At 34.3% G+C, this 22,968-nt stretch overlaps 1 protein-coding gene across 3 annotated transcripts; it reads left to right on the top strand.

Annotated features, from left to right (window-relative positions):
- Positions 1-2,443: 2,443 nt before the first annotated feature.
- On the top strand, positions 2,444-16,126 carry LOC147069452 (protein GUCD1). 3 transcript variants are annotated; one of them, XR_015071175.1, is made up of 5 exons: positions 2,444-2,538; positions 7,255-7,541; positions 8,514-8,701; positions 9,392-12,100; positions 12,145-16,126. XR_015071175.1 is itself a non-coding variant. In XM_085950493.1 (4 exons), exons 1-4 carry the CDS (start codon positions 2,517-2,519, stop codon positions 9,606-9,608), a joined length of 714 nt encoding a protein of 237 aa, XP_085806619.1. In that variant the 5' UTR covers positions 2,444-2,516; the 3' UTR covers positions 9,609-16,126. The 3 variants fall into 3 exon arrangements, 2 of the variants coding, with proteins under 2 accessions (XP_085806619.1, XP_085806620.1); XM_085950493.1 differs by having other exon boundaries at positions 9,392-16,126; XM_085950494.1 differs by lacking the exon at positions 2,444-2,538 and adding an exon at positions 4,823-4,915 and having other exon boundaries at positions 9,392-16,126.
- The last annotated feature ends 6,842 nt before the right edge of the window (positions 16,127-22,968 follow it).

Raw genomic sequence — 22,968 nt, 5'->3', positions numbered from 1 at the left:
TCGGCGAATTAATCAAATTTGGAAGTATATTTCCGGTTGCCATGCGTAATAAAAATAAAATTTACGTCAATAAAAATACATCGATGGTGATACAAGAATTACAATTTGTACAAGATATTTACTATTATTCGCTATTGACTCTGAAGTCCCTTGAGATGTTGATCGTATTTTTTGCCTTGTGTTCTTCTGTGCTGGCCCCCCTTTACCCCCTTTTCTTCTCGATTATTTATCTCTCTGGTTGCTTATCTTGTTTAGCAGGCTGGCAGGACCGACGCTTCTATCGTAGCGTCCTTTGTCCTTGACAAATGGAAGACATGGTGCATGGCCAACACGATAAGCTATAATACCCCCGAGCCGATTGAAGTGGCTAGATACCTGGGTCACTCATACAATAAGGAAGGTCTTTCATATAACACTATTCTTGTATATAAGTCAGCCATAGCTACCTTTTGCAAACCTATGATCAGTAAAGACATCAGCAGTAACATAGTAGTGCGTCATATGTAAGCCATATCCACCCGCAAGACTAGACCTACAAAACCACCGATTTGGGATCCAAGAATAATCGTGGACTACCTCAAGAAAACAACACCACTAGTATACAACCTATATGAAGTGTTTCACGCAGAACAGCTATATTATTATTACTCGCATCGGGACGACGGGTTCATGACCTTACCCTACTCAGTGTAGCGGATAATGGCCTAGTAGATAATGGCGACCATATAATTCTATGGCCAGTGTTTGGTTCCAAGACAGACACATCAAGGCACCGCCAATCTGGATGGAAATTAAGCGCTTCCAGTTGCCAAAACATCGATCCAGTATTTTGGCTACGAAAACTTATCTGCGTTTCCAATGAGAGAAGAGAAGAGGGTGGTAATATTCCGGCATTATTTATCTCGTCAAGAGGCCCCCCAAAACCTGCGACTCGAGCAGTCATCGGAAATTGGGTGAATTCAGTACTCGCTGATGCAGGGGTACAGGAATCACCAGGCAGTACTCGATCAGCAGTCGCCTCTCTAAATTGGTTAGAGAATTACCCCATAGATGACATCCTGTAGAGAGGTAATTGGCGCCAAGAAGCTACTTTTAAAACATTTTACCAGAGACCGATAGACACGCAGACTTCTACAGCGGGGGAACAAAATATGTTGACCTCTCTGTTCAGCCCGGTGCACTGAGCCTAAAAGCAAGGAGATGTTATACCTAATTCTCATGTTAGGTTCATCCACATTATCTTGCAGGATCTATCTTGCTTTACCAGGTGATAACAAACAGATATCTCAAGGGACTTCAGAGTCAATAGCGAATAATGAAAGGAGTTTTACCTACCATTAAAACTCTTATTATTCTTGTTGACTCTGAAGTCCAGAGAACACCTACCTGGTTTCCTTGAGACATATCAAATTGAATAACCAAAGACAAAGGACGCTACGATAGAAGCGTCGGTCCTGCCAGCCTGCTAAACAAGATAAGCAACCAGAGAGATAAATACTCGAGAAGAAAAGGGGATAAAAGGGGGGCTAGCATAGAAGAACACAAGGCAAAAAATACGATCAACATCTCAAGGGACTTCAGAGTCAACAAGAATAATAAAAGTTTTAATGGTAGGTAAAACTCCTTTCATTTACGTAAATCAAGACTATAAGTACACAAGTACATAAACAATATACAACGTAGCTTATTATACATAAATCGTTGTAGTTTGAAATAAAACGTAAAGAAGAAATTTCGAAAGCCGCTAGTAACAAATATACAGATTCCCAAGCCAAGTAGGTAATCCACAAAGGTATCCACAAACCCACAAATCTTTGGTAATCCAAATACAATAATTTTATTTATTTAGGCAACGTTGCAACATATTATTATTACAATGCAGTTTAGATTTTAACTACATATTGCGCTGGCTACACGCTCATGCTTTACTGCGACAGTGATGCCAACCGTACTATAATTATAGTACAATACTATAATTTTGATTTCGCGAAAAATGTAAAATACTATAATTTTACGCCAAATATACCAAAATACTATAATTTTAAAGGATTCAAGACGAAAAATGTTCCTGTACTATATATTTTTCAGAAATACTATTATTTTTACGCCTTTTTACTATAATCAGCATAGAAAAATATGGCAACACTGTACTGCGAGCTTTTCTGCGCAAACCGGATTGTATCGGAAAGCCCGTGTATAGTTGGAGAAGCTTGCGCAAACCGAAAAGCGCGCCTTGCATAATATTCAGCATTTTGGTTTGTTCAAACTCGATTATTTGTCATTGTGCTGTATAAAACGCTGCCGTCTACTGCCAGTTACTATGATACTAGATACATCTGATTATTTGTATTTAATACAATTATTTTAACATTTTAAGATCAAAATGCGATGCTGAAATATTATTGTATTAATAGTCTTTTGTAAAAGAAGAAGAAGTCGTACATGTTATGACAGTATATTAGTCTATGGTTATGACTTATGTCAAAACGTGACAGGCGAACAAAAACATTCCAACAATGCCTTTTAATGATAATATTTGTAAGTAAATATTTAAAGTACCTAATAGTATAAAAAATATAAATTCAATTTTCTTAATTACATTAACGGATTTATGTGTCAACAATTGTGATTTAAATAGGCGATAGTATTGTTTGAAAATGCTAAATCTCTATTTTCGTTGTCAATTGGGAAACAAAATTAATAGCTATCCAAAGTTCACTTTAAAATCAATTGTAATACCGCTTTTCTTCATAGCATACAGTATTGAATGTCTCTAACAACATTAAATTGTTTTTTAATGAACCTAGCTAATGAATTGTTTTTTATACACTAGCCTTGAATTGTCGGTTTTTTTGGTCTACATAAAATGTGTTGTATTAAATGATGCTCTACGGGTGGTAGGGCGTATTTGATTTGACGTCACATAAAACTCATTATGTAGCAGAGGTTAGCGCCGTTTGTTTCTGATCGTTAGACTGTGCAAATATAACAATTTTATTGCACTATGTCGATTGTTTATAATTATAATAAAATTATCTCTGGTATTTATGAGCCCGACAATGTTAAAAGGTGAAACCCTGGACGCAAATAACGACGAATAATATGATAATTTGGACAACAGGGTTAAAATGGTTACATGTAAATTGTACATATTACATTTTGCCGTAGCATAGTTCACCGTAAGACGACATTTATAAATGGCCCCTCATGCCAAACCCATTATATTTTTTCAATTAATGTCATTGTGTGTTTGGATGATCCAGGGAATGGTTAACTGGTTTTATGTCCTCAGCGAGTTTCCTCTATCTATGAGGCCCCGATTTGACAAGCCACACATACAAATTTGGTGAGTTATCTCGTCCGAAATTAAAGTCAAATTACTAGCCACTGTCAATTGATTTGCAAAATCTTTAATATTTAACACACAGTGACATCTGTTTAAATAATTATGAAATACTAAGCCTCAAATTATCGAGATTACCTACAGTGATTTTAGTAAGAGCTTTCGCTCTACATTCAACGTGTTTCGTTAAAAATCTTCAGCGTGTCAGATACTGCCATAGTAAATCGTGAGGCATAGAATATATACTAAGGGAATGGTTTATAACAAATTTCTGTAAAAAAATCATAGGATATTTTCAAATCTTAAGGAGACTAATATGCTTTGCCTTTCAGCAGACACGCCCTATGGAAAAAGTATTTCTTATCAATGAGCCGGTTATTTTATAAGAGATAGGCAAGATAATACTCTTTATGCCACATCCGTCTGTAAATGTTATCGTACCGACAATATATGTCTCATTATTTGCCTCCATTATTTATTTGTTTAATATTCTTTTGTATATCAAGTATGACCAGGGAACATAAAAATCTCCTAAGTTGGGTAACCTTCTGGGCAGTGGCGGCTCGACGACTTCCTAGGTGGTGGGGTTTAGCCATTAATTATTAAATATACATACATACCTACCTACTTTCTCATATTATACAAATGACTTAATTACTATCGACCTATTAATAATTATTATAGACTTACCATTATCAGTTTTAAACAACGACGTACAGCGAGCATTTTTACTCACCATGGGGTCATTTGATTCGCTCCCCAGTATGATAAAATAAATTAAATATTTAATTTAATCATGTAAATATGTATGGTTTATTGTGACAGCGATAAAAATATCGAACTTGTATTTTTGACATAACGATGTGGGGATGGTCCCTACGAACCCTTAAGGTAGAGCCGCCCCTGCTTCTGGGTATGAAAAAGGTTATGAAAGACTACAATTGTCGAGTGTGGAGAAATATGTGATAAACGAATAAATAAAAGATAAAGATAAAAGATGATGTATTGATTGGGTTAACCCAATCAATACCGGCAAGTTTTCCAGTCGATAGTAGTAGTATCTACTAACAAACGATGCAGAAGAGTGGTTTGAATCTTTGCTTACTTGACTGTATCAAAAGTTTTTCGAAAAAGTCAATAGATGGCTGAAAATATTAGATTAATTACGGCCCGGAAAAAAACCTGAAATTTCTGGGTCCGGTATTAAAAGGAATAAACATTAATCACCTAAATTTCCGGGTCCGGTATGATAGGATGGTGCTGTCATGGTGCTGTGTGAAGGTCGAAAATTAAGAATTCTGTAGACTTTGTACAAATGACGTATAATGTTATTATGATACATTGTCTTTTTTCTTCTTAGGCTGCGCGCACACGGCAAAGCGAAGTTTCGGATTCATCCGCCAAACGTCGTTTGCGTTTTGTTTCCGGGCCGATTGCGATTCAAATGCGTCAATATCTCGACGATGCTGTCCAAGAAAAAACACAGATTTCAAGGGGATTCATAAACGCCTTTTTTTTGAAACTGCACCCTGCTGCGAGAGTATTTATCTTTCATTACAGTGGCGTACAAGGGTAAATAAATAAATATAAAAATATCAGTACCTACCTACATACATATTGTATTGTACCTACCAGTGGCGAAGGGTGGAGGTAGGCTGTTGAGATCCGCCATAAATATTGCACACTAAACTTTGTCAGTTATACATACTTGTTTTCATTGAAATAAGACTACATTTTACAGATGGTGATGGTAAGTTTTTAAAATTCAATTAAACCCAGCGAAAACCAAGCCATAATAGGTAACAGTCAAAAAATACTCGTATATCTATAAAATATCTAAAATTATGCAATTAAATCATACATAAAATTGGATATTTTATAGATAGAATAATATTTTTTATCTATTATAGTTTGGTTTAGGCATAGCTTGATAAATTAAAAAAATGAACCAACAATATGTGTAATACGTACTTATTCTTAATCTAACGAAAACAAATAAGTAAGAATGAAAAAATGTGCATAATTTTGTCATATCGCCTTAAATATACCAATACTATTATGGTTTGGTAAGACAGGGTTTAATTGATTTTTAAAATCCAACCAATACCATTTGTAAATTATATTATTTCAATAAAAACATAAGTATACATTTCACTGAAAAAGGTTATTGTGCACTATTTATGGCGGATCTTAACAGCCTACTTCCACCCTTCGCCACTGGTACCTTTATTTATTTTCCCACTATTGCTTCTTTTGGAACTGGACTGTTTTATATCGAAAGCGTTTTGAAAATTACCTATTATTGAGCCTTTTATGTATCATTATAAGCTTTGTCTGATCAATACTATCGACCGAGGGTACTTGATGGAGTTTGAATTTAAATTCTAATTGATTTAAGTTTTGTACTATATTATTTATTAATACAATTATAAGTTAATACACGAAGAAAGGGTAAAAACCTTATTACCTAGATACCTACTAAGTAAAGGATTAAGTAGGTATAAAAACATAATATTTTGAATAATTTGAATATTTGCAGTGTTTCTAAAAACCTGTTGTAAATACTATTAATACATTCGGTAGGTAAGCAGTTTTACAAAATAAAATAAAAAGTTGTGACACAGCACAGCTATGAGAAGAAGTATATCACCAGAAGAAAGGCTCGCCATAACCATTATTATTTATTTTGTAGTATGTACTTATTTAATTAATTTTTTTATTAGTTGACACTTTTATCTTCTATAGATACAATAAAATGGAAACGGGTACTAATAATAATATATTGAAGTGAGAATAATGAATACCTACCTACTATTATTGATAGGTATGTGCCTGTGTACTTATATAGTACCACTGGTAGGTACAATACAATATGTATGTAGGTAGGTACTGATATTTTTATATTTGTTTATTTACCCTTGTACGCCACTGTAATGAAAGATAAATACTCTCGCAGCAGGGTGCAGTTTCAAAAAAAAGGCGTTTATGAATCCCCTTGAAATCTGTGTTTTCTCTTGGACAGCATCGTCGAGATATTGACGCATTTGAATCGCAATCGGCCCGGAAACAAAACGCAAACGACGTTTGGCGGATGAATCCGAAACTTCGCTTTGCCGTCTGCGCGCAGCCTTAGATTTTAACATTTAATGACCACATAAAATATATTAGTACCTTAAAAAATTATTATTGTAAACGTCATCATGTTAGAATTGAGAATAAAAATAATATTTGGTATGTACATCAGTTGTCTGTGGTTATAGCACTTTTAAATTATTATTTTATTAACACATACATTAAGTATATCTTCAATTCTTATATAATTTTTATTATAATAACATTTATAGTATGGTGGCGAACCTTATTAAATATATTTTTTTAATTGCCTATTAATGTATGCGGCTATTACACCGTCACCAATACAAGCAAATAAAGGCTTCAACTAATTTGGTACATTTTAAATATCAAAACCAGTTTCAAACTATCATGCAGTGGCTAAGGATGGAGGCAGGCTGTTTAGATCAGCCATAAATAGTGCACACTAAACTTTGTCAGTCATATTAGATCAGCCATAAATAGTGCACACTAAACTTTGTCAGTCATACGTATTTGTTTTCATTGAAAGAAGACTACAATTTACAGATGGTGTTGGTCAGTTTTTAAAATTCGGATGTCGGATCACCCATGACATACCTAAACTATTATGGTTTGGTTTAGGCAACGTTTTATTGAATTTTAAAAACTAACCAGCACCATATGCAAATTATATTCTTAGCTCAATGAAAACAAATAAGTATGACTGACAAAGTTTAGTGTGCACTATTTATGGCGGATCTGAACAGCCTACCTCCATCCTTCTCCACTGGATAATATTTATATTCATTTAATAGATTTTCCATTTTTGTTATTTTCAGGTATACCCCCATTCGACCAACAAAATGTAGTTCACTTCCGGCAGAGGTACAACTGGGACTGTGGTCTGAGCTGCGTTCTGATGATCCTCTCGGAGAAGGACAGAGAGTATTTCTTGGCAAACTTCGAGGAGATCTGCCACCTGGAGAACATAGACAGAAGCACTTGGACCATTGATCTGTGCTACATTTTAAAGAATTTTTCGATTCCACACGTGTACTATACAAAAACTTACGGTGTTCATTCTGGATACAAAGGACAGACTTATTATGATAGGATTTTACAAAAGGTGAGAAATAAAAATATTTAGAATTATTCATGATTCATGGAAAACATTCAGGGTTCACACATTGTGAACAAATAACAACATTAGGAATTTTCAAATTGTGGAGAAAAAAGATATTCAGAAATCAGGTGTCGGGTATCAATATTGTTCTTAGCACCCTCAGTGGATTATAAAGATAATATAATGTATAATTAATTTTTTGTGGAGAAACAGAGATATTCAGAATTCACACTTATTTGAGAAATGATGATGTCCAGAATTCACAGATTGTGGAGAAAAAAAGATATTCAGAAATTGACCATTCCTCACATGCTTTTTCCAAATATTACATGTTTGGATTCAATACAATATGGATATTATGGTTTGTAAGAGAACAAATAAATTACCATTTGTGCTCCAAGGCTAATATGCACATATATATACAGAGTGGATGTTATATTAACTGATGTTTTTTATCAGTATTGTTTATTAGTCATTCGCATAACCAATGGTTGATTGTTCTAATATACCGGCCGACTTGGTTGCTACAAAGGCCAATTATCTTGCTTTAAAAAAAAATAAAAAATTGCGGCGCCTTACTGCGGGCGTGATGATCTCTTCACATAAATTTTGCTGTCCGTATGATTAGCTTCGTTCTTTTGACTTAATAAACAACGTAACTTCATTTTATTTTTAGTAATTTCCATGTGGTTTTTCTCTCCCCGGCACTTTGCATTAGATTAAACTCAGTCAGAGCTCACTCTGAGTGTAGCAACCTAAGTCTTGGGCATTTTCTCCCAGGACACTCCCAGTTTAATGCTTCACATCACCAATTGAAGGGTCCCGTTATACTCTCGATTAAGACCGAGGGTGGTGCGGGGCGGGTTTTGGTGGACGGCTTTTAACTTCATTGTTCTAATATACCTATATGTAAATTTTTAGATTTAGTAAACATTCAAAACAGTTAATGTAATATAATAAATTTCTTTGTTTTAGGACGAGTTTAGAATTACTAGTAAGTTTGATCTGGCGCCATCGAACGGCTTGCGAATTGAATTCAAATCGCTCACAACGGACGTACTTACAGATCATCTTAAAAACCACGGACCAATTATATTACTAATAGACGCTAATTGTCTCACATGCGACATTTGCAAATTGAATAAACTTTATTTCGAACTTAGGTAAGTAGCAGCACAATAACCTTGTCCTTTTAATTATCACATTAGGATCCGAAGCAATATCTAATCCCTAGATCAGAGGTCGGCAACACGGCGCGCACATAGATTTTAGATTCACTTAAACAGTTAATTTCGTAAGTTATTAAATGTACAAACATTTCCAAAATTGACTTTGACTTAAATACACTTTACGTTGTTATGAACGGATGGAGTTATTTTATTCCTCCTGCAATGGTGCTAAATACCATACACAGAGTGTGTACGACGGAACAAAGGAATGCTGGGATGATCTGAGAAGACGAGTGACAGGGATTCTTAGAGGCGCTGTGCAGTGTATGGCTACCAATTCAGTAAACCAAAAAAATTAACATGTTCGGAGTACGTATATGGGTTTTCACAGAGCGGAGTGGGTTATGTAAACAGATTTTTTTACACATTGGATTGGTACATTGGATGAAGAAAGCATTAAAAAAACATCATACATTTTTTGACCGGCTACGGGTTTGAAGTCACGACCTATGGCTTCATATTTTTCTACAGAGACAGCCGTTTTATGCACTTAGCGAACACGGGTGCCAATTCAACTACTTTTTATCTACAAATAGTTCATAAGATTATTGAAAGTTATCTTCAAAATCAAACCTCTATCAGATATTTTAAAGATTTATTTTGCAATACAATTTTTTCTTCCAGATCATGTTTACCGTGGCCCTCGCAATACACTGGTCACTACATAGTGCTGTGCGCTTTCAACAGCACTAAACAGAAGTTCATCTACAGGAATCCGAGTTTCAAAGACAGACTGTGCACCGTGTCTTATCATAACCTCGAAATGGCAAGAAAGAGTTTCGGCACCGATGAAGATTCCATTTTGATCTATAAGAGAAATTTCCCCACGAAATCAACATGATGAAAAAAATGTACACGATGAACACAGTAGAACCTCGATATAACAGGACAAAATATCCGGTCAAATGTGAAAATTGTTAAAAACATCTTGTTAATGTTATACATGTTTAAATCCAAGTGTCATGATTTGTAAACAATGTTCTGCGCATGATAACCTCATAACATTTATTTATTATTCGTCAGATAATGAAATTCAACTATATTACACGCATTTTTGTAATTTTATAGAGTTGATTATAAAAAAACAGCAGACTTCAAAATTGAAAACAAAACTTGATTCTTTTTTCAAGCGCGTCGACACCGAACATTAACGTCACTCCGCAACGGGTGTGTCTGTATATATCATCCGAAGACGAATAAACAGGAGTTTGTTTGTGTTTTTATATAACGAACTTCCGGTTTTAACGGATACTCTCTCACCAGCATTAGTCCGTTATATCGAGGTTCTACTGTACTTTGTTTAATTGGACAGAGCTTGATAAATAACTATAATTAAGTACAGTGGAACCCTGATTTTACGTGTCCGGAATTTATGTTTTCCCCGCTGTTTGTGTGTAGCGTCTGCAGTGCCCAAAGCCATGGTTACATAACATGATTGGTGGACGATATTTTATTTTATCCAATTGCATTTTGGATTGAATGTTACAGTTATAAAAAATTTTATTTGTTATCATTTTACATAATATAGTTTATTAATTTATTTTATTCAAAGAATATCTCAGCAAACACGTAAAATAGGGATTTCACTGTATATTAACCAGTAGCGAAGGCTGTTAAGATCAAACATAAATGGTGCACATAAAACTTTGTTAGTCATAGGTATTTGTGTTTATTGAACTAAGCCTACAGTGTACAGATGGTGTTGGTCAATTTTTAAGAATCAATTAAACCCTGCCTAAACTATACCATAAAAGTTTTGGTATACTTTGGGCAATACGGCAACATTGTGCACACTTTTTCGTTCATACTTATTTGTTTTCGTTGGATTAATAAATAATATTACACATATTGTTGGTTCATTTTTTTAAATTCATTAAGCCCTGCCTAAACTACTCTACAATAAATAAAAATATTATTCTATGTATAGAATATCCAAAATGATTTATGATTTAATGGCATAATTTTAGATATTATTTAGATAGACAAGTATTTTTTGACTATTATCTATAATCGCTTAGTTTTCGCTGAAAACAAATACGTATGACTGACAAAGTTTAGTGTGCACTATTTATGGCGGATCTTAACAGCCTACCTCCACCCTTCGCCATATTCAGGCGCACAGGCACTTTTAATTAATTTGGTAATTATTGTGTTACAGTCTAACTTGGTTCTTACGATCACGAAAATAGCGAAATCTCGGTTGTAATGAGGAAGCATTCGTTGACATTTTAGTTTATGATTTTCTCCATACATTTATTCGCTTTTATAATAAATTACTTCTCGGGTACACCGAGCCAAACTGTTAATGCGTTGATCGTTTAAAAACAACATTTTCGATTCTAAGCAATAAAATCTGACCGGGCAGTTAACTAGACTGATGCTGCCGGGATCGGATTATGTTTATGACACTAGTTAAGTGTCTAAGTACCTAATTGGTGTTTTCGCCGACAACATTGAAAAAGTATCCACGTATATGGTTGAAATTGCATATTGTGAAATCAGCAGGTACCTACCAGCGCCGGCGGCTCAGCACTTCATTACAATAAACAAATTCTTTTGTATTTTATGAATGCCATGCTTGTTTCGGGGATTTTTACGATAGTTTTCAGATTTTTTATGTTCTATGCTTAAATAGAACGTGGCGCGAAAAATGTTATAACAATATAACGAGTAATGCTTATAACGCGCAAATTCAGTCGGTCCGGTCTTCCCCGTAATAACCAAGTTCGACTGTATTTGAATTTGCAAATTAATTAGCAAAAACACAATTTTGTGTGCCCCGCGTGTGATTGAGTTAAGATTATTCCAGATAAACTCATGTAATATATATTGTATTATTCTGACCTTAATTTTGCAAGGTATTTTAAATCAATTTTTTTGTATTAAGTGAGAAAACATTTAGACGAGGTGGAGAAAGGATCGTGGTCGCTTTGAAAGGAGAGTTTATTTATCGTTACAAGAATAAGGATGACAGATTATAACCGCGGGTAATGATGTACTGGTGAGATCGATGTGATCGAGAGATTGATTGAATTAATGAACTGAGAGACTTGATTCGAGTGAAGGACTTGTGACGGACTCAATGAATGAGTGAGGATTCATGAATTGTCCTTCCAATTTATACAAATAATGCAGTAAATATCGTCGTTGCGCCTTTAAAATCGGCTATGTGTATTTTTCAAAACTTTACAGGAGACACTAAAATCAATGCGAATTACAACGCCTGTCGCCTACAATATCGAAATACTTTTTAAAGTAATTCCAGAATACATTTTATTACAATCATTATATTTTTTCCTTGGTACATATAGAAGGATTATTATTAAATGTTTGGTGCAAGAAGTTTGTGAAATTTATGCACATAGCCGATTTTGAAGGTGCAACGACGATATAATTATAAGGGATATTGTCACAATTAACAAATCATAACAGACCCTACTGATCTAGTTATGATTTAGGAAATGCTGACAATCATTATCGCTCTATTGTTTTGTTTTGACAACAAAATATACGTATTAAAGTGTCACTCATTTACTCATTTAATGCTGAGTGGTATGATTACTACAGATGTAAGAATTTCAAGCTGATGTATTTTGTGAAATGTTTTTTTGACAGGAAATCGGTATCTTTGTATATATTTTGTAAATACTGCAATGAATAATACTGTCCTTTATTTCATTGATAATTGCATGAAAAAAATATTTTGTTGTTTATTTTTATTGTTTGGGCAAAACATGATAAGAGACTGGTATATGTGATCTTTTTTTTTTACCACAATTTGGCAGCTGTATTACCATGATTTTTTTAACCTTCATTTTATGTATTTACGAATAATAATATGTAGTAAATAATTTTATTAATCCATTTTAAAGGTTTGCATCTCTACTATAACAAATGCATTAATATAAATAATCTTATTATACATATCTGTGTTTAGGCAAAACATGATTTTCCTAATTAACATTTAAAAATTCGAGTAATTAATATCACGTCTGAATTTACCGTGTGCTTAAAGCTGTGTTTCGTGGAACCCTGGGGCTCCGCGAGCCAGTGTCGAAGGGTGGAGGTAGGCTGTTAAGATTCGACATAAATAATGCACACTAAACTTTGTTAGTCATACTTATTAGTTTTCTTTGGCTAAAGCGACTATAGCCCGAGTCCCCGATTTGGTGGGCACTCCGGGATCTATAAAATCTATAAAATTTACAGATTAGTTTTAAAAAATTTAGAATTAATTCAAACGAACGTCGAATAGTCAAATTTATGTAATGAGTGAATTTTTCGATGATGAGTGCCCAATTTTCTAATTATATTTCCAAATTGTTTGAATCGCTAGTATTTATAATTTCTCTATATTTACCTATAATATTAATATATAGTATTAATAAGATGTACTTAATTTGCAATAAAGTCATTAGTATGTAACAGAAGTATTTTTATACACTAGAAGTATATGTATTTGTTAAAAAAATGACTGACACGTTAAATTAAGTTATATGTGTAGTAACTTACTTATATATGTATTAATGTTGTTAAGCCAAAAGGGTGATTGGCAATGAATTATTTATGGGATTAGATTGTTTAGAATCTCAGCATCCTCAGCAAGAGTTATTACCATAACAAAGTTACAATTATTATTAGTACAGTTTTGTTTTACTTTTTTGATCATTGTCGATCCTAATATGATCATATGGGCCTCCATAGAGTGGAGGTTTGTATTAACAGATTTTTGTTTTTTCAAGAAATGGATTGTTAGACACTTGCTCAACCTATTAGGTACATACATTAAAAAACAATATGTGCATTTGCTAGACACAGGATTCGAACCTGGGATTCACGCTGTAACCCAACGTGTAAGCCTCTCGGCCATCGTGGAAAGTTAGAGAAAATATATTACAAAACTAAAAGTTTTTACTCTTAAAATTATTTAGCAAATGCGTAAAGCATTGTTATGTCCACAACTAGTAACAATGTCCAGTTTACATACGATTCCATTCCATTCAAATCGTCCCCCTAAAGTTGTGAATCACAGAACTTATTAATAAGATCAAAGCTTTGAAACCAGAATCGGTTTACTACTTTATGACGGTCAGGCCGTAAAACGCAAGAAACACAAAGCGCCGTGAGTGTCATCAAATATTACCAAATTGAATGCGTGTTTCGTTTATGTGACAAACATTAATTCATATTATGATACAGAAAATAACATTCTTTAACATGTGTTTAAGTTTATTCCATATTTCTCCACACTCAAGATTTAAGCCTTGTTACAGCCTCACCCAGAAGGCAACCTACTTCCTATTATTTCTGTGTTGCGAAATGTCACATACACCTTTTCGGCCTAGCACTCTCAATATAATATAATATAAATACATAATTATTGTTAATGTATCAGTGGTGAAGACTGTGCTTCATTATACTAAAGGATTATAACAAACTAAAAGAATAACAACACATGCTAAGCTAAAATATACATGCGGAACATATGTATGACAATATTTTTTAGAATATTATTATATTGTGGTTTTTTAAAAATATTATTTTTGTAAATACTAGTATCGCTAGTTTGTTGTGTTGTCATTTTTTTACGAATGTAATAATACATTAATTCACGCCATCTTGAAGGTATCATGTTAAGAAAATGTTTGTATTCAAATTATTTTTATGGGTCAAAATAAACTTTAAATATTCGCTTAGTGTCGAGTCTTCACAACTGTAATGTGTATTATAGTTCAGTGGCGAAGGGTGGAGGTAGACTGGAGATCTGACATAAATAGTGGACAGTAAACTTTGACAGTCATACTTATTTGTTTTCATTTCTGGTTAGGTTTTAAAACTCAATTAAACCCTGCATATTATGTATTCCAAATCATAATAGATCTTTCTATAAAATATCTAAAATGAATATGTTTAGATATTTTATATATAGAAGAATGTTTTTTATCTATTATTTGGCAGGACTTCATCGAATTTTATAAAACCATCTGCAATTTGTATTCTTAGTTCAATGAAAATAAATAAACTGACAAAGTGTGTTCTATTTTTGTCAGATGTCCACATCCTACTTCCACCCTTCGCCACTGCTAAATTTATGTTAAAGTATACAATACTTATTATTTTATACATGTCGTTTGGTTGCCCTTTTTGCCTATGGTAGAAAATTGTTTTATCTTTAGGTGTCAATTTCCAAATACCGATGTGTTCACAATTCAATGATAATAATTGTAGTAAACGACACTTTCGTGTTTCAGGTGTAAATGGTTAGAATTAAAAATATAGATCATTTTGCCCAATTTTATTAGCTGATTTCAAAATATCATATTATTTAACTTTGAATTGGTTAGAGGGTAATAATTTTATTATAGAAAATTGATGTTTTTTCTGCCATTTTGGAATTTAGGGGTCCTCAGTAAATTTTAATGCGGCTGAATATTTAATAAATATCCCTTAAGCTTGCCTATTTATCATGTCAAAGTTCTGTCATACAAAGTACACAATACATTGTATTTTCGCGCTATGCCATTGGACTAGAGGTTGTAATCGAGAAATCTCAAAAAAGGTCAATCTCGAATCTCAAGAAATTAATTAATCCAAAATTATGAGAATTCTCATTTCTCGAGAAACCATCAATGAGATTCTCCAGAAAAGGTCTTGACATTCTTTGTGAATGGAATTTGTTCAATTTCTTGAGAATCTCGAGAATGCTCGAGAATTTAAAAAACGAATTTCGAATTTTCGAGGAAACATTGTTTTGAAAACATTTGATTTTGAGAAATCACAAGTTTGTTCTTTTTATTAAATTACGAAAAACAGTTTTTACAGTCTCTTGTAAAAAAGGTTGTTTTGGATTTACAAGACTACCACACACATGAGACCTTTTATCAGATATGTAAACCTTATGTGGAATTATCGGTTGTTGGAAATAGATGTCTCATGTAAAAATAACAATGAAATTTGACATGTTTTTAAAAAGCTTAATAATTAACATTTCCACTCTTACACGGAGTATATAAACCTTCAAAGTGTGGACTTATGAGATCTGCAGTATGGTTTAATTTACATGCCGTTTCTTCAATCAATATTTGTGTTTAGACAGGCAATCTGTGTAAAAATGTCTGTTAATACACGTCTAAACTGGGGAGGTCGATATGCTTTGTCTTAGGAGGGAAAATGAAATTTACCTTATATTATATTATACTATACAGGGCGAATCTATATTATATTAATATGCTGAATACACAATGTATAATGTAGAGTATTAAAACTTAAGTTAAGATACTTAAAATTATTGTAACATACTTAAAAATTAATTATAAGCAAAATACATACTGTTATATTCTTTCTACAACTTAATAAAAATGATTTAAAATATTGTATTTTATTATTTAATTGTTACTCTACTCTACCTGGATTAATTTACTGTTGGATGAAAGCCTCCCCATGATGATTCCATTCCTTCCGGTGCTGTGCGTTGAGTTTCCATTAGCCTCAAAACTTGACTATCCTGTTATTTCAGTATCCTGTAGGTCTACCTTTCTGACGTTTTTTACCTTAAGTATCAGTGACGTCCCTTCATTTTACATCTCTAATTGTAAGAAAATTTGTTAGCTTATCTATCTACCTATTTTCTTAACTATTTGTTTTCTGCAATAAATCGTTACGTCAATAATACTACAACTAGATAACTTGATTTTCACTGTTTTTGAGATAGCTATTGAATCTACATTTACTTCTCTACAAAATGATAAAACTAGGTAAGTCAGAGGTTAATGGGAACTGTATTAATTTTGTGTTTGAAAATATTAGATAACTTTAAAACCATAAATGCATCAAATAAATAAAATAATATATCTACAATATTTTTTCATACTTCTTCTTTTTTCTTTTGCCATATCCGCCCCTTAACTGGAGCATATGGACACCACGCGGCGCCTCCAAGAATCCCTGTCGCTCGCCAGTCTTCTTGCTTCGTTCCAGGTCAAACCAGCATCCCGTAGCTCCGCCGTATACACTCTGTAGATTGTATTTAGCGGCCTTCCAGGACGCCGGAATCCGGTCGGCTTGAAGAACAGGCAAGCCAGGTTGAAGTTCTCTTCTGGCATCCGCAGCACGTGGCCGAGCCAGGTCCAACGTCGCCTCTTCACTTTCAGCGTGATGAGAGGCTGCTTGGTGCGTTCTCTTATCTCCTCGTTGCTCCTAAAGTCATACCACCGCACACCCAGTATTCGTCGCAAACATCTGTTTTCGAAGCTCAGTATACGGTTGCTCTGAGCCTTCGTAAGGTGCCATGATTCGCTACCGTAAAGCAGCACCGTCAGAATGCAAGCGTCGAATAGGCGGCATTTGGTTTTGACCGAGTACAATCGTGAGTCCCAGACATTCCGCATCGAGTTGAATGTTGCTCCAGCCATTCCCATTCGGATAGCGAGCTCTTTCTGCAAAATGCCATCTCCCGTGATGTGTACCCCCAGGTACTTGAAGCTGTCGACGCTCTCGATGTTTTGTTCGTCGCTAATCAGAGGGAAATCTGGATCAGGACAGGTGCTATTACACAAGACATTGGTTTTCTTCGCGTTGATTTTCAAACCAACGCGAGAGGAGTTGTTATGCAACCTGTCGATTGTCTCTTGAATGCCCTCGATTGAGTTGTCGAATAGGACAACGTCATCGGCGTATTCTAGGTCGCATAGCTTCACCGTGGGGGTAACAGGTATGCCTCGGTCGGGTGGTATTGACTTCCGTAGTATGAAGTCAAAGAGAATGATGAAGAGAAACGGTGCAAGGACACAACCCTGTCTGACTCCGGTCGTGACCCCGAACCATTCCGTGACAGTGTCTCCAATTCTGACACAGCATTCGCTATTCTCGTGCAGGCTTTTGATTATGGCAATGATCTTGGGAGGGATCCCGTATGCTCCCAGTATCGTCCAGAGGGAGGGGCGGTGCGGAATGTCGAAAGCCTTGTCATAATCCACAAAGTAGCAGGCCATCGGACTATTCAGCTCATGGCTCTGCTGGAGAAGACATCGAAGGTTGTGGATTTGGATTTTTTCATACAATTGGACATTATCTAATTGTTCCCAATTAGACAAGCACGATTTTCCATTTTTATTTAAAATAATAGTTGTAGCCTAGATTTATGTTAATCAAGTAAAGTTTAAATTTCATTTTCCCGACAATGACCAAATCAGAGTTATCTAGTTGTAGTATTGAAGTGAAGATATACATATTATATCATCCACTGATGACGAGAGCATGTCCACTCCTACTTTCAAATATCGGGGTCTTTGGTACATGGAAGTCTGAGGAGTCGTCCTTAGGTGTTACAAAACAAAAGTAGTGTGGGATGTTAGGATTCTTTATCTTTATGCTTCTTGGAAACCCATCACTGATTTCAAAGGTTGTAATATTCGTATTCGTTCCTATATTTTCCGCCCCTAAGTAACGCATGGACTGCCTACCTCCACGGGACGTCAACGCTCGAGTCACAACCTAGATTTCTAGAACTCTAAAATATCATTACCCTTCTATTATACAATTATTTTGATAATGTACCAGTGTATTGTGTAGAATCCACCTTTCCATACTACATTATCCTACTCTACGTTTCCGGATCTCTCCCATTGTTATTAAAATGAAAAATGTTCAATCAGCAATTACCACTAGTTGGTAATTGGTCAGGTCTAACATGAGAGCAGACGATGAAAAGATGGGTGGATCGAATCAAGAATGCCATGAGATTTCACTACCACAGGACTTGCATAATCAAAATCATACGGACAATAATATTCAGTCACGGGATCCCAGCGAAGAATGTGAAATAACGTTATGAACCTCCAAAGAATAATTAATAATATTAGGTATCTATTTCAATTAAAAATCAAAATGATTAGGAATCTCTCAATCCATTTTTTAATGATTTAGGTATGTATGCAATAACATAAAATGTATTTAACTGATTCATCTGAGTATCGGTTTGCTCAAAATACATTTTTTGAAAAAATATTGGTTTCTATTTTGAAATTCATTTTTTTATCTCATGTATAAATTATATTGTGATATTTTCAATAGAGTCAAAGGGTTGTATAAATATTTTACTACTTATGACATGAATTAATAATCCATTTTTGACCTGGGCACTTTTAATTTTAGAGACTTCTGTCTGAATGTTTTACTTATTTTTATGCTATTTGTAGTGTTAGTCAGTCGAGGAATTTGCATAGCACAGCAGGCCTCTCAGGCCTACTTCATAACCATCTTCCAGGAGAATCTCTAGCCTGAAATTTTTCTCTCCAGTTGATGACATTCAGCCTCTGCGTTCCCTTGCTAGTTGAGAAACGGAATGACTTTCCTTATTTGAGATTTTTTGTTGATGTTTTAGGTAGGGCCTGAAAGGTACATGGACCACAGGCAATGTGTTCTTTAGATAAATGAGCCCTGTCTCGTAGCAACTATAGAGCCGAGTTTAACAAGCTGCACTTCTGATCAGTATGATGCAACCCTTGTAGTCCTGTGTGTAATTCGCTAGCCTTTCGCCCCGGTTCAATTTCAAATGAGGTCACAATATATGTATGTGATTTTCTCTACTCTTAGATACTTCTTAGTCTGGGTGTTTGTGATTGTTTCATTTTCTATTACTAAACTACTGATTTACTACTACACTAATGTCATTAAAAAGAATATAATTATATGTTGCGAGTTTGAATCCCTCTGCCTGGGTCGACAATGCAAATGTTTTTTTTTGAATTAAGTATGAATGAGTACATTATGCAGTTGTAAAAAGTTGGTTGGGATATCTCCACACCATGAAGATGCATAAATGTTTCATGTTAGATTTTTTATATTTATTTGTGGTAAAACACAAAATTAAATTCAACTAGGTATACACCTTCATATTATTTTTATATTGAAGAATTTTTTGAAGAAACATTTTTTGTAATGTGGAACAAACCAATTCTGTAACAATTTATTATTACAGATAAAACTAAAGCTTTGGTAAAATGAAAATATCCAAAAGAGATAATATTTTATTTTTCATAATTGACAATGATAACAAAATGCTTCTCACCAGAAACGGCAAACCATCGGCACATAAAATGACTTAAATAACGTTTGAATGAATCTAATTCATTTAAATACAGTTAAACCTTGATTTTACGTTATTACAGGGACTGACAAAAAATGTAAATATGTAGACGGAAACGTTATTTTGGTGAATTGAAAAATTTCATTTAAGTATTTCTTATTAAAAAATTGCACAAATTGGTTTGGTGTATAATATGTCAACGTGTTCTTTCGTCATTTTGAGAATGTTCCTTTTCTGTGAACTGACAATGTTTGTCAATAAAAAAATAGCCCAGTACAGACGTGTCCATAAATAGAAACATAGACATGCGTCTGCAATTAATTTCAATTATTGCCATGTATTTAATTGCATGTCTTAAAATAGATTGAATGTTGAATTTCAGATGTAAATTGCGAGAAATAGAAATGTAAAACTGAGCTACTACAAGGAGACGTAAAATTGGGGTTCCACGGTTCCACTGTATTTGTAACTCATTGTATTTTTGATTCTAAAGATTACATTGACTAACATCATGTGAATTATGCCAAGCTAGTGTAATTCGAACACAACACCCAGCGTTCGGAAGCGTTACTTCAGTTTCAGGTTAGATGACAACCTGAAAACTATAGATACCTTCTAATAGTTCTAAGCATTGTTGGAAGAAAAATCCTTTCTGTATCTATTAGCAAATTAAGGAAGGTAATAATTATAGCGGATGAGACAATAATTAATAAGTTTAATATCAGTTAAGTATCATATTGTAGCAAAGATGGAGCCTAAATGTATGAAATTGAAACAAAAAGGACCTCTGGGTCTTCTAATTAAGTTAGCTACAAGTGACTTCACATTGCATATTCATTTAAAAAAAACTTCTCACTTATTCTAATGTGACATTCCACTATAATTTCAGATTCACCCAATTGATTAATTACAAACATTATTGTATGTGCATTGGCAAAATAAGAAAAAAATAAGCCTGGAATATTTAAATTCATAGGGTTAGATAGTGTATATTTAAATTTGACTTAATTTTGACATTCTCACATCTCACACCTCACACATTGCCATATCAAAAAAAACGTTTGAATATAAAATTTAGCTATAAATACCAGTTAAAAGATACTTTCTTGTCAATATTATGAAGCAGCCAGAAGCAATACATTGATCATTAATTTTAAGATGAATAATCACCTATTCTATGACACAGTGGCGCACCCAGGATTTAATATTGGGGGGGGGGCCCAAGGAGGAGAATGTAAATTAGTCCCATATGCTCTTTTCTCCTTCACAGCTTAATTTCTCGTTTATCGGTCTTTTGTCTATTGCACTCGGTGTACCTATACCATGGTCCCCACATCCTGAAACGGGCCCTCAGGCTAGGATATTTGGCGGGCCCCCTACCTACCGCTAAGATTAAATGCAGTGTGAAACAGTACATTAACGTTTTTCAAATTGTGTTTTAGTTCAAATTAAGGGTACTTATACAGTGAATTATTGGCGATTTTTAATACATCTACTTTAATAATGGAGCTGTCGAGTATCGACACATAATAATCAAAAAATATATTGCGCAATTATATAAGTAATTGAAAATGTTCATGGTCATGAAGTGTAATAGCTAATTTATGATGTGTGTTTATCTCACTTATCTGGTCAACCCGACACGCCGGGCCCCCCACAGCCCGGGCCCCCAGGCTAGAGCCCTGTCAGCCCTCCCCAGCCATGGCCTACACCACTCCGGAATTTGGGTGGACTTTGACAGTTCCCTTAGGTATTGGGTTTCTAAAAAAACCTAACATAAGTGTTTCGAAATTTTTGTGTTAGAAATTAAAATCTAAGAAATTTTTCCAAAGAGTGCTGGAGAATTTCAAATCATTTTTTTGTCGTGTTTTTATTTGTCTAATCTATTGGCTTTCAATTTCAATGTTTTTGGGGGGGGCCAAGGCCCCTTGGCCCCCCCCCTGGGTGCGCCACTGCTATGACAACATCTTCTTGGCTACGTGTTAAATCTGTGAACTAACATGCTCCTCCCATTTTTAACCGCACTTCCATTATAAAATAACAAGCTCCTCCCATTTAGTCGACAACAGCGCCTTCCTTCACGTAGCCAAGAAGATGTTGTCATACTATACAATACTGAACGAAATGCATACATACCTACAAACTTATCTGAAGAATGGGATGGGGGAGCCACCGTCGAAAACTACCCAATAGCTGCCCATACACGGCCAGTTTGAGTAACAGGTTGAACATGCCAGTTAACACGTACCAGACTCGTAACTGGACAAAATCTGACATTCAAATGAAATTTTCAAAATGGCGTCCTATGGTAGTTTGTAGTTCTATTTTTGGACATTCTACAGATAAGTTTGTAGGTCAGTATGTACGTTATGTAAATACATCGTCTGGTTCATGGAAGACTGCTATTGCTCTCAAAAGTTTTAATATTCGTGTTCATTCATTCGCCATCCTTTAAAATGTGCCACCCTAAGCATCACTTGCCACCCCTGACACTGAGGATAGAGATAGGTAAATAAAGTTGTTAGAGGAAGCCGGAACCCCTTCTGGCTATTTAAGATATTGATGAGTATTATAATACTTAGAGTAATAATTTTATGTCAAAAAGCTCAATATTATATTGTTTGTTAATATGAGTGAAATTTAATTCTGTTATTTATTTAATTTTCAATACAATGACACAAAAGCTTATCACAAAAAAGTTTACCATCCATGACTAAATAAGTATCAATATGTTATCTTGTTAGGTGTAAAAAAAAGGAAAAAAAAACAATTAATGTTAAATGTTATACAAAACAACCTTATCACCTAAATGGTTTACATCCCTTATCAGTTATCTTAATCTCAACTCAGATAAGAAACTGTAAGGGCTCCAAAAACTACACAAACAATGGTATTAAATAAGCACAAAAGTTGTGGTCAAATGAGATTTAGTGCTAAAAGCAAAAAAAATGGTAAAATCTACAGTGTGCAAAAATTTCCCATGCAATTCAATGGTTTGATTTTAATATAAATACTTTCAAATCGCAGACAATGGTATCATAAGCTTTCTGTGCTTCAAACAGTTTAAGTTTTGCTAAATTCAGTGTTTCGTTGAATCGTTCAGCTCTCTTTCAAA

Source organism: Rhyacophila brunnea, unplaced genomic scaffold (assembly GCF_057557595.1).
Source record: "Rhyacophila brunnea isolate RB1 unplaced genomic scaffold, BYU_Rbru_1.0 scaffold_23, whole genome shotgun sequence".
NCBI lineage: Eukaryota > Metazoa > Arthropoda > Insecta > Trichoptera > Rhyacophilidae > Rhyacophila > Rhyacophila brunnea.
This window is presented reverse-complemented; position numbering and strand designations above follow the sequence as displayed.